This window comes from Sphaerodactylus townsendi, linkage group LG07, assembly GCF_021028975.2.
Source record: "Sphaerodactylus townsendi isolate TG3544 linkage group LG07, MPM_Stown_v2.3, whole genome shotgun sequence".
Lineage (NCBI taxonomy): Eukaryota > Metazoa > Chordata > Lepidosauria > Squamata > Sphaerodactylidae > Sphaerodactylus > Sphaerodactylus townsendi.
The window spans coordinates 73,823,354-73,836,571 of record NC_059431.1 but is presented as its reverse complement, the minus strand read 5'-3'; the positions used below and the strand labels follow the sequence as shown (position 1 = coordinate 73,836,571).

The 13,218-nt window shown below is 39.3% G+C and overlaps 1 protein-coding gene across 1 annotated transcript in view; it reads left to right on the top strand.

Annotated features, from left to right (window-relative positions):
• VPS13A (vacuolar protein sorting 13 homolog A) overlaps positions 1-13,218 on the top strand; it is a 151,736-nt gene that overhangs the window by 101,617 nt on the left and 36,901 nt on the right. The window contains exons 49-57 of the mRNA XM_048504374.1: positions 526-656; positions 902-1,031; positions 2,046-2,278; positions 3,677-3,830; positions 5,242-5,388; positions 5,901-5,982; positions 7,643-7,712; positions 8,698-8,806; positions 10,167-10,280. Of these exons, the coding sequence (XP_048360331.1) occupies positions 526-656; positions 902-1,031; positions 2,046-2,278; positions 3,677-3,830; positions 5,242-5,388; positions 5,901-5,982; positions 7,643-7,712; positions 8,698-8,806; positions 10,167-10,280 (1,170 nt within the window). The remainder of the gene's footprint in view (positions 1-525; positions 657-901; positions 1,032-2,045; positions 2,279-3,676; positions 3,831-5,241; positions 5,389-5,900; positions 5,983-7,642; positions 7,713-8,697; positions 8,807-10,166; positions 10,281-13,218) is intronic.

The following is a 13,218-nucleotide window of genomic DNA, read 5'->3' as shown; positions in this document are numbered from 1 at the left end:
TCCTTGGTCACTACTGTCATCTTTTTATCCTACAAGAGGCCTGGTTCCAGGAACACCCCCAAGCTAAGAATCTGTTCTTTTAGGGGGAATGGAACCCCATCCAGGATAGAGAATAACCTATTTCCTGAATCATACCTTCTGCACAACAGTTAGCTTTTCTGATTTGTTGCGGTTAAGTCCCAATTTGTGATACCCTTTTCAACAAAAAGAACTAAGTAGAATTTTAACATCATTTGCGATTAGCAGAGCTGGACTAGATGGACTCTGGTCTGATCCAGCTGGCTTGTTCTTATGTTCTTATGTACTGGACCGTTTTGTTTTATAATTGTGTGCTTGGGTATACCTCTCATCCATTGTAAAACTGCCTCCAGGGACCTGTTTACAGTTTCCAAAGATATCAAGTGAATATTTTTAAATGTTTAAAATGTTATATCAAAACAATTAAGCATTCCATTTTTATGATAGTAGCATTGGTCTAATGAATGATCAAAATCAAATGTAATATGCTTGTTTTATATCTGATAGCTTGGAGGCATTACAGTGGATATTACATTATCTGACCATTCAACATCAATTACATTTAGTGATTATCATGATGGTGCAGCTCCTTTCCTGATAATTAACCATACTAGAGAAATGATTGAATATGGACAAAGGTATGTATACAGCATTTTTTAAAAAAAACTTCTGATGAATAATTATAGAATTCAGTGATAGGAGTATACCTAGATATTGAGTATGCAAGCATATTCTTTATATATCTTATGGTTGCTTCACTGCTGAATGGTGGTGAGTTTGGGCTCATTAGGCATAACTAGATGAAACTGAAAATAGAGATGAAACTGAAAAAATTGTTACATGTTTCGTATTTACTAATTTTTATCCTTATTTTTGTTTGCAGCTCTTTGTCTGTAATGGAAGATTCTCTGGCACCAAATAAAGCAGTGTTATACACATGGGCTCACCCAATAGGATCTAGAAAATTAAAATGGAAGTGTGGAAAAAGTAGTAGAGAAGTAACTCAGAAAGATGTATGTATGCTACTTTTAATAAAATCAGATCATTTAAGTTATTCTTTGCCAAAATAATCTGATATGGTACTTAATTAATAAGCTTGAAAATATTGTTAGAATTAGTACTCTAGTAAAAAAAATCAACATACAAACAGCCAGAATCATGAACAAAAGAAATGGATGTCAGAGACCAGATAAAACATTAAGCCTAGGCAAAAGAGAACAAAAATATTTAAATTACTATAAGTCAATTGTCAGTGGTGCAGTTCAGATATAACTGTATAGCATATCACTATATAAGCCTGGGGATCTTCAGAACTGAATGGTTTGGGCCTTGCCCACATGAAGGAGTGCTTGCGCCCATATGTACATGCCTGGGCGCTGAGGTCACAGGCGGAGGCACTCCTGGTGGTACCTCCCCCTGCCTAGGTGCAGTGGGTGGGGGCATGCAGGAGGACTTTTACCACAATTGTCCTTGGAGATTCACCATGCGTTTACTTGTTATGAGTTTAGCCGCATGGCAAACACCTTCCATTACACCCAGGTTAGCCTTCCTGGTAACCCCCTCTATAGCTGCTGGTCTGGTGGGGGTGGAGATTATTTTAATGTGATTTTTATTGTTGTTTTAATTTGATATTTTATTCAAGCTGTTTTTATTGTGGTTTTAATTTTTTTAACCTCAAGCCACCTAGAGATGCTAGTATGAACAGGGTACAAATATTATACATACATACATACATAACACAACATAACATTACAACATGACATAGCAAAGTTGTGAAAGCATAAAAGCATAGATGTTCATTAGTAAATAAAAGTAACACAGAGGGTGAAAATGTAGCCTAATCTGTTAAAACATGTAACTTTAGGCTGTTACGATTCAAACTTTAAGTTGCAGTTCTATCTACCTTATTTGTAAAAAAAATTAACCATAGAACATGCTTCTGGTTAAATGTTAAATTGGTCTGTAAGTTTGATTAGGATTTGAGTCTTCTAGCTGGAAAGTGAATTTCTGCTTTATTTCTGTTATAGGACTTGATGACACCCATCCAAGTAGGAAACAAAGAAATTTATGTAGTTTCATTTTTTGAAGGCTTGCAGCGAATTATCCTATTCACAGAAGATGAAAAGGTTTTCAGAGTGGCCTATGAAAGTGAAAAAGTTGAACTGGCAGAACAAGAAATAATTGTCTCATTACAAGATGTTGGGATTTCTTTAGTTAACAACTATTCAAAGCAGGAAGTAGCTTACATTGGAATCACAAGGTAGGATTGCTATGGTTAAAATATCATAAGTTGTATGCTAGCATTCAGCTCAGAGCAGCCAGTTCTACTAGTTCAGTCCACATTGTGCCAATTTAAGAGGCTCCAGGAGCTGCTTGTGCCAGTGCCATGCTTGATCTAATGTTTTACACTTTGCTACATAAGTATGAAATGGTAGGATGCAAATGTAACCATTTCTAGGTGATTTAATTCTATTACGTTTTATTTAAAAAATTCTGCTTGAGATAGAAGTTTATTTCCTGAAGTAGTCTTTTTGGAGTGTGTACAAAAAAATAAAAGTTAAATACTTTTTACACCCATTCTTTTCAGTGGGGAAGTGTTATGTATGAACTGAATTTTCTTTTCGAAGTATCTTAAAGGTACCTTAACTATAGCTAAATCTTCCCGATAATTCTGTACATTTATTTATTTATTTACTTACTTACTTTTTTATAGTACTTACTTACTTATTTACTTACTTACTTACTTACTTACATAAATATGGTATAATATTTACAAGAGTGGAACACACGAGGACACGTGGGAGGCATCACTATTTCCTTTTTCCTGTCCCTGAAAGCCCCCATAGCTCTCTGCTTTTCCTGCTTGCTTCTGTTTTTCCCATCCACCAGTAAGCTATCATTATCTGTAGCTATGTCTTCAGCTTTAACTCCTTCTCTCCTGTTGGCAGTCATGGGGAGAGAGGAAGAGAGAGGAAGGCACCTTGCCTAAACAGTTGTCTGGGTACTGCTTTCTTCATATTTCATAAGGCTCAGGCCGGCTGGGTTCAGCCCTTCTTCACACAACTAGACTGGTCAGGTGTGGGTGAGGCCATCAGCCTGCTGCTCTTAATGGTCAGTCCTCACCTACCTTTGTGGAAAATTAGACTGATAGACAGGCCTGGATGAATCATGGAGATTGGGTGGAAGTAAGCCACTTGAGTCCACCCTCAAAGCATAAAGTTGAAGTATCCTCAGTTTGGGCCAGGTTGAGAATTAGATGTATTATTGATGATGATGATGATGATGACGACGACGACGACGATATACATAAATAAATGGACCAGTTCTTCACTTGAAATGTACCAGTACTTCACTGAGATCTAAGCCATTAATCTTAGTGGAATGAAGACTGTCAAATTGTGTTCTGTGCTTAATGGAGATTAGAAACTTTTACTTTCAAAATCAAAGGTTTCATTTAATACGAACTACTGAAATTTAAAAGGGAAAATAAGCCTCAAGGATATCAGAAAACTGAACTGTACATTAGTTTGTGACATATTCACTCTGAGAATTCGTGAACAAAATATTTTGAATTTGTTAAAGAGAATATATTTTAATTTGATAAAGGAAGTTTCTTCTTGGATTCTTTTCTGTTAACTTTTTAATTTTTGTTTCCAAGTTCTGATGTAGTCTGGGAGACGAAACCCAAGAAAAAATTAAGATGGAAGCCTCTTAGTGTGAAGCAAACGGACAAGCTGGAGAAAGAATTTAATGACTACTGTGGCCACTCACCAACAGAAAATAAAATAATCGAGTTGGATAATAATATCCCGGTAATGCCAAGAAAGTAGTTTTAAAGATTAAATTGTAACTTAAGCCTTAATTTTATAGGTTTCTCTCATTAATTGATGGACAGCAGATAATATTTTGACTATTTTTCTTTCACTCTTCTTCCCTCTTCTCTAGTATGTCTTCTTCCTGGCTCTTGTACTACTACAAAGGCCTACAGCCCAAGCCAGTTAATTCTCAGAAGCCACTCGGTAACTGTACATAAGATGGTAACCTTTGCCCACCCTATACTCTGGGTGCAAAAGACAAACCATGCTATGTTATCTCTTTCTTCTGCTGGGGTTCCCAATCTCCAGGCAGGACCTGAAAATTTTCCACTATTACAACTGATCTCCAGACTGCAAAGATCAGTTCCCCTGCTTTTGAGAATTTACTTTATGGCATTGGATCCTGCTGAGGCCTCTCCCATCCCCATACCCTGCACTTCCCAGAGTGATCCCCAAATCTTCATGTATTTCCCAGGCCAGAGCTGGCACCCCTGTCCCTCAGCCCCTTTCCTTTACAAAGCATTTCAAGTTGTCTGTGCAAACAAGTTGTTTATATAAAATTTCTCATAATTTTAAGTGATTGTTTTGTTCCACTATTTTTCCTTTAACCTCTCAAGATTGCCTTTTAACTGAAAACTCTGCTTCATGCAAAATTTATGATAATTTCCAGTTATTTCCACAAATGACAAGGGGGAACTTTAGCAGACCAATCCAGGAGTGGGGAATTGGAGTTATAGACGTGATGTGCGTGCCCACCCCACTGGCATAAGAGGCAAGGTGGAGAGAGCACCCACATCAACAGGTGGGTGCTGTGCAGCACCTAAACCCAGAAGAGCTTGCTGCCTCTTCCTTAGAAGGCTTTCACCAGGCTTTCAGTCTGGAAACGCTCTCCTCTCCAGGCACAGACTTACATAACCCAAAAGTGTGACATGTCCTTTTTTGGAATGGGTGACTTTAGGTGATCAGGGGTCACTTTCTTTTTTCCTCCCTCTTTCCTGTACTGCCTGAAAGCCCCTTGGGGGTGGAGCGGCAATGGTGCCATGTTTGGCCACCAACGTTTTTTATAATACTTCTCAATAAGGAAAAAATATGCAAAAAACTTTGGAAGTTTTCTGAAGAATGTATTGTTTATTTACAGAAATTGTATTTATTTCACTGATTGCACAGTAAACTGATATTACTCTAAATAACCAGCCTATTTTAAAAGTTAATCTAAAGTTTTAAAGTCATCTAAATTTTAAAGTAATCTAAACGTAAGCAGTCTTGAGACAAATTGGTTTCAAGAAGAAGGTTAAGCATAAGTTTAAATGTCTCCTGTTGAAATCAGAGGAACTTAAGGCTGAATTGTCTCTTGTTCTTTATTTGAAGTATTTTTCAGCATTAACATGAGGACCTTTATTTTTAATAGGTCTGTTTGACTCCTACTGGTAATAACATGAAAATACTTCAACCAAATGAAATTCCTGTTAGAAGAAGCTTTTTACCAGCGTTGAAAGTACAGTATAGTACATCTGAACATCAGTCATCCTTCAGAGTCCAGATTTATAGGATTCAGGTATGTTTGAGAAGTTACTGATAGTGAGTGCTCAAAAACCTTTGGGATGACACCAAATCATGGCAAGAGATATAACAAAGTCCAGCCTTTTTTAAAAAAGCATTTCATTTAAACGTTGCAATTATAATTTTAAGCCTTTCTTGACAATATAATATAATACTTCAGTAACTGTATTTATTGGAAGTATTTTTAAATTGTTATCTTATTATTAAATGACAAAACCAATAATTGTTTTATATAAATTTTATATGTATCAGCATTTGGCATAATGAATGTTAAATTAATTTTAAAGGTGTGCTGGGTGTTCAGGATGCAATCTTTTTTAAATAGGAGAGCTTAGATACTCCATTCAGTAGTATAAAAGATTGGGTTTTTTGTTTGTTTCATTTAAAGTTATAATTTGTAAGACAGCAATATCTGTGATTTAGGACATTTGTTAAATCTTTGATACAAAAACATTTGCAAATGAACATCTAACATGCACTATATTGTCCTGTTATTGTCCCTATCAGATACAAAACCAGATTCCTGGAGCCATATTTCCCTTTGTGTTTTATCCTATTAAACCTCCCAAGTCCGTCACTTTGGATTCAGGTTTGTTAATAACATTTAATGCATTTTGTTTTCTGTGTATTTTAAAATAATTTAGAATAAAATAATAAAGATCCTCTATTTAAATAATCATTCATAAAGGATTAACAAATAAATTGGATTTAGTCAACATGTTTGTATCTTCATTCTCCAATGTTGTAGAACTTGCAATGTCTGAAAATATATTGGACCAACATGTAACTTTTCTGTTTCATTTGAATAAACTGTTTGTCCAAGCATGACTAGCTAGACATCAGCTTCCTATTGAAGTATAGAGATCTGTAGTCCACACTTGGAATAATCTGAGACAAAAAGCAGAGCCCCTGCTTTTTGTTTTCCACAGAATTGGTCTAACAAAAGTAACCCAAACTTTCTTCCATCCTGTTAGATACAACTCACATTTGCAGACAGTTTAAGTTTCTAAAGAAAGAATAGAGGAAGGGTCCTCAAGAGTAATCTAGTCCAACCCCATGTGCAACACAGGAAATTCACAAACACCTCCCCCCCAACTCCCCAGTGACCCCTATTCCATGCCCAAAGAAAGGTTAAAAAACCTCCCTGGCCAATCTAGCTTAGAGGAAAATTCCTTCCTGACTCACAAGTGGCAATCATGTTTCCTTGGGTATGCAATAAAGGGCCATGAGAGCCAAGCACTGCCTCATTCTTTTCTTCCTTCCCTCTCATTCTTAAATTCACAGAATCAGCAGTACTATCAGATAACCATGTAGCCTCTTCTTAAAAACTTCCAAAGAAGGAGAGCTCACCACTTCCCGAGGAACCCTGTTCCACTAGGAACCACTGTGTCAGGAAGTTCTTCCTAAAGTTTAGCTGAAAACTCTTGATTTAATTTCAATCGTTGGTTCTGGTTCAGCCTTCTGGGGCAGCAGCAAATATTCTGCACAGTCCTCGATATGGCAACCCTTCAAATACTTGAAAATGGGTATCACATCACTTCTCAGTTGTGTTCTTTCCAGGCTACATAATACCTATCTCTTTCAACCTTTCCTCAAAGGACTTGGTCTACAGACCTCTCACTGTCTTTTTTGCCCTCTTCTGGACATGTTCCAACTTGTCTTCTTAAACTAAACTGAACACAGTACTTACTCCAAGTGAAGTCTAACCAGAGCTGAATAAAGTGATACCATCATTTGATGTGATCTGGATATTTCTGTTGATGCAGCCCAAAATCATATTTGCCTTAAATGATCCAGCTGAAGTTAAGCAACTTTGAGATTCAGTGATTTCATGTGAAAGGTTAAGCACAAGCTTAAACATCTCCTATAGAAATCAAAGGGACTTAAAGGCTTTCATTTTTGACTGAATTGTTCCCTGTGTTTTATTTGAAAATGTGTTTTGGCAGAATAGGATTGAAATCTGAAACTAATTTATCTATTGGACAGACAGCACCTGTGACATCACTGAACTGTCCAATCAGTGCACATCTGCTAAATTCAGTTTTGAAGGTATTTTTGAATGTGCATTCATCATTTTAGTTATTAGCTTCATTTCTTCCCATATGCCTCTATCCCACTGGACCTTTGGTTTGTCAAACCTTTACATTATATCCTTTGCAAATGTTTATGGTTCACACACTGTATCTTATATTTCAAGAGAAGTTGTATCCTGCCTTTGTGTTAATTCTGTTTGTTTGGAATTTGAATAGAACCCAAGCCATTTACAGATGTCAGTATTGTTATGAGAACTGCAGGACATTCTCAAATAACACGTATAAAGTAGGTACATATTCTTTTTCCATTATTAAATTACTTTTCTAATCATCCAATCATATACTTTCTCCCTTAGAAGTAAAGCATATTGAAATAAATGTTATTTTCCTTTAAAGTGATTGAAATCATCCTGTAAATTATAGGAAGTCAAATGGTTCCTTCCAGTGTTTGAGTCTCAAGGGGGGTCCGGATGCATTCAAATGTGATGTTTGGTTTGCATTGTCATTCCAAGCTGTGTATTTTGTCTGATCCTCCTCTGAGACTGCTAAAGCATATTTTGGTGGTGAAAAAGATGTGCATTGAATAATAAAGGGACTGCTGCCTGCAATATTGGAAGATGCATTAACAAAATAATTTGCCAAAGAATTAATCTTAAGAGTTTGAGAAGCTTTTATCTTACAAGGCCAAGTAACTGAAAGGAGAATTTTACTATGGGGCTGAAAAGAAATATTGTTATTACATTGTAATGGGAAGAAAACAGAACTGTGTTGGGAACTGATTTGGTCCTTCCTTAACAGCAATCTATGATCCAAAGAATTTTCTAATGCCAGCAAAAGCTATTATAGCAAGACTAACAGCCCCATCCACAGCCTAAAGCGCCAAGACGTGGTGCTTAGAAGGCTCAGGAGGGAACTGGCTATCATTGACTCCTCTCTTGGCAATGCCCTGGTCCACCCCCACCCCACCCCACAACTCCTGCACTGACATTTGCCTGCCTCCCAGGTTGCCCACCCTGCCTGAGGATGTTAATTGCCCATTTTGGATGAGCAAGTTGTTTGTCAGAATGTTTTCATTCCTTTAACATATACCTTATGTTGACTACATGACTTAACATTTTCTTTAGTTAGGAAACAGGGCTTTTTATAGCCACAAAGAAAGCCTTTGTCTAATTTAATTTTTAGTGGGGTGCATGTATTTGATATATTTTGGCTGTTTTTACTTATTGCAAAAATAGATTAATCCAAATCACAGTTTTCTATTCTTTTTGCAGGTATTTTATGGTCTTGATTCAGGAGATGGATCTCAGATTAGATCTTGGGTTTCTTTATGCATTAGCTGATTTCTTTACATTTTCTGGTGAAGTACCCAAAGACCAAGAGGTAGAAACTCTTGATACGTGAAACATATATTCAGAAGTGTAAAAATGCCTTTGTTATATTTCTTAAAACACTATATTAAGTATTTAGTAGCAAGTGAAGGTTAAATTGAAGTGTGGCACAGTTGCTCCTGAATGCATAAAATGAGGCTGTTAAAAACTTTTAATATAATTACATAACAGGACATAAGATATTTGTACACCTTCACATGAGACTTACAGTACAATCATAAGAACAGTTCAATTCAATTCAATTCAAATACCTTTAATGGCATATAATAAGAACAGTTCACTGGAAGTAAATCCCATTGAATAGATCTAAGTAGTCAGGTGTCTCCTTAGAAATGCAGAATTTCCAGAAATTTTAAGCCATGGAGAACATATCTCCCCACCCACCCCCCAAAAAGATACCGTAGGGGAGAAAGATTAAAGAGACTCTTACTTACTTTCCTATCAAACCTAAAATTATTCTGCATCTTGAAGAACATACAATGCATAATTTATAATTTAGTTATCTTATAAAAGTGTACTAATTGGCATTTTTATGTCATTTAAAAGTATAAACGGCTTAGTTTTGTGCTAGCAAAATTTCAAATATAGCCAATCCGAGAGAGAGAGAGAGAGAGAGAGATGCAAAATCCTGCAATTCATTCTGTCTTTTGATTTTTAGGAAAAAATAAAAGTTGAAATTAGAAAGCTAGTCTTGTAGTAAAGAAAAGCAAGTGTATTATTTGGACAAAACAGTCTCGTGAACTCCCTGCCTACAACACGCTTCCTCCCCATCACAAGCTTACCTTGTTTTTCTTATTTGAATGTTTCTCCTGTGGTTGGCAAACCCCAATTGGGGCCTGGAGATCTTCTAGAATTACAGCTGATTTCCAGATACATTATAGCATATTAACTGTTGCTAACATAATTCACATTTAAACTATTAAGAGATCCTTGAAACATATTGTATATGAATACAGTATACATAACATGTATACAGTATTCATTATCTGATGTAAACTTTTATATGCTGTACATTTCAAGTCAGTAAAACATTATATTAAAACAATTTCATTAATCATAAAACAAAAAAATATACTGTCCTTGGGGGTCTTTTCAGGGTTCCTCAAAATTTTTCCCTTTTTTCCATCAGAAAAAAATGGGTGGGGAGGGGCTATCATTGGAAGATTTTTTTTCCAAATGTGTTCAGTTTTTTCCTAGGCCTTTACATTTCTATTTGGGTTAGATTACATTCTTCAAATGACATATTGTACAACATAAATGAGATTGAGTTTCTAGTTGCCACAAAAACAGTGGCGTCATTATTATATATTTTAATTTTAACCATTTCTTGTTGAATTTTAAAATATTTACAGCTAAAACTCTTCAAAAAAGATGTCGAAGCTGTACAGGAAGAATTGAAGAATGTATCATCAACTGATACGTCACAAATCAGCTTGTATGAATATTTTCATATTTCTCCAATCAAGGTATGTTTATGTCATAAATGTAATATTTTGATATTGAAAAATACAGACAAGAACAAGTTTGAATTATGATGAGATCTGTTAGCTTTTTGTTCTTCTCAGTACCTCCAAACTAAGCAGCAGATATCTGCTAAAATTCTGACAATTGGTTAAATCCACTAGGCAGGGAAGGAAAATAAATAGTATAAAAGATCCAGTCTACTACTTAGCAACAGGTTTTAGGCAAGAGGTTGTGGCTTTGTGTTCTGTGTTGTAAACAGCCATATTAGGCCATTCAAAATCCAGAATAAAAACAAAATTCATGCAATAATTTGGGCTATACAACATGACACAAAACAGTATGCAAAGTTTTAAGTTCACTGGAACTCTTCCATTTGTCCAAATGCTACAAATTAAAAAAAATTAAAGGAGATCAAGAAAGCAGGTCAAGATCTTAAAGCCAGGTCTTGTCATCATGTGGGAGATGCTACAGGCTTGTGGTGTTAGATTACAGCAGTTGCAGTCTATTCCAGTGACAAAAGAAGGTCAACTTCTTTGGGGAAGGTCGCTCCGCCAGGACCTTCCGGCCACCTTAACTACAATGAGCGAACTGGAGGCTCCCTTGCCGTCTTCAGGCCCTAGTTTGGCCCAGTTTTCCCTGCTCTCTGAAGCCGCTGTTGACAGGGCCCTGGCTGCTGTTAGACCTACTACCTGTCCTCTGGATCCGTGCCCTTCCTGGCTGATTAAATCGTGCCGGGAGGAGCTACGACCCCATCTGTTGAAGATCATCAATGACTCCCTTGAGCAAGGAGTCTTTCCAGATGGGTTGAAGGAGGCGGTGGTCCGCCCGCTCTTGAAAAGACCATCCTTAGATCCTGGAGATCTGGCCAATTACCGCCCGTCTCGAATCTTTCGTTTCTGGGGAAGGTAATTGAGAGAGTGGTGTTGGAGCAGCTTCAGGGCTTTCTGGATGACACATCGGCCTTCGATCCCTTCCAGTCCGGCTTCCGTGCTGGGCATGGGACGGAGACGGTTCTCCTCGCTGTCACAGATACGCTCTGTATGCAGCTAGACCGAGAGCGGATCGGCGCTGCTGGTGTTGTTAGATCTCACCGCTAGCGTTTGATATGGCTTCGATCACGGACCTTTTGGCCCACCGCCTGGCCGCTTCCGGGGTCCGGGGCATTGTCCTTCAATGGATTGTCTCGTTCCTCCCGGGGGCGGAGTCAGCAAGTGTGGTGTGGGGACCAAGCTTCCCGGAGGTGCCCGCTTCATTGTGGTGTGCCTCAGGGCGCTTTGTTATCCCCACTGTTATTTAACATCTATATGCGACCCCTTGCTCAGCTGGTACGGAGCTTTGGGCTGATCTGCCATCAGTACGCTGATGACACTCAGCTCATTCTGTTGATGGAGGGGGGAGCTGCCGCCGCCCCTGCAGCTCTACAGCAATGTTTGGAGGCGGTCGCTGGTTGGTTACAACAGAGCAGGTTAAAACTTAATCCATCGAAGACGGAGATCCTTTGGCTTGGTCGTGGGGGAGAGATTGGGGATTTCCAGCCGTGTGGGAGGGGGCCATATTGGCACCGACTCCGTTCGCGAGCCTGGGGTCAACCTGGATTCGTCTCTTTCAATGGAGACCCAGGTGGCCCATATACCCCGGGTTGCGTTTTTCCATCTTCGACAGGCCCGACGGCTGGCCCCCTTTCTCTCCAACACTGACCTAGCCACTGTGATCCATGCAACGGTCACCTCTAGACTGGACTATTGTAACTTGCTCTACGCGGGCCTTCCCTTGCGCCTGATCCGGAAACTGAAATTGGTCCAACATGCGGTGGCCCGGTTGCTCACAGGGGGTGCCTTTCGTGAACATATCTCCCCTGTGTTGCGCCGCCTGCATTGGTTACCTATCGAATTCCGAAATGTTCAAGGTGTGGGTGTTGACCTTTAAGGCCTTACACGGCCCGGGACCCTCGTACCTTCGGGACCGCATTACCCCATATGTCCCGGCTCGTCCTCTGCGATCAGCAGAGGCGAATCTACTGGAGATCCCTGGCCCCTCGATGACGCGGCTGGCCTCCACATGGGCCAGGGCCTTTACAGCCCTGGCACCGGCCTGGTGGAACACATTACCACCAGCTATTCGGGCCCTGCGGGACCTTGGAGAGTTCCGCAGGGCCTGTAAAACCGAATTATTCCACCGGGCCTTTGGAGAGTCCAGCCGCCGATAATGCCCCTGTTAGTAGGGGCCCCTAACATCATTGGGACCCCCCTCATTTTTGGAAGAGGGTGGTATATGGGTCTCGCGGGCCCTATTGTAGAATGTACCTGTTTTAAGATTTTTATGTTTTTTGTATGACTTTATGTTGTTCACCGCCCTGAGCCCTCCGGGGATAGGGCGGTATAGCAAGTTTAATAAATAATAATAATAATAATAACTTGGTGAGGCAAGCTCTGACTACTGACAGGGTTAGCTTGGGAAGAGCCTAAGCTGCCCTAGTGCCCTTCCAGTGCAAACAATACTGGTACTCAGCTGCCCCAAGATAATTTGTTGGGGATGGACATTTCTGGGACAAGTGTCATGGTGCAATAAGGTCTAGTAGTTATCAAAGACACCTCCAATGAAGAATCAGCCGGTGACCCTGGCTCTTAGCTACAGCCAGTGTCGGAAGTATCACAGGAAGAATCAGCTCGATGGTGCCAGACTGAAACTCACAGCCAGCAACCAGTGCATTGACCCCCTCAGTCCACCAGCTCTGAGCCAGCTATGGAAAGCTAGTTGCCAGGCTGTTCATTATCCTCATCACTAGAGCCTCAGGAACGGTTCAGGAGGAAAACATGCAGGATACTACAAATTAGGAGGCAAATTGCACACCTGGCAGTCCAACACAGGCCCCGTGTTGATAGTGAGGATAAGTGTTTGCAGGAACAGGTCAGAGGCAGCCTGCAGATGCACTGCCTCACA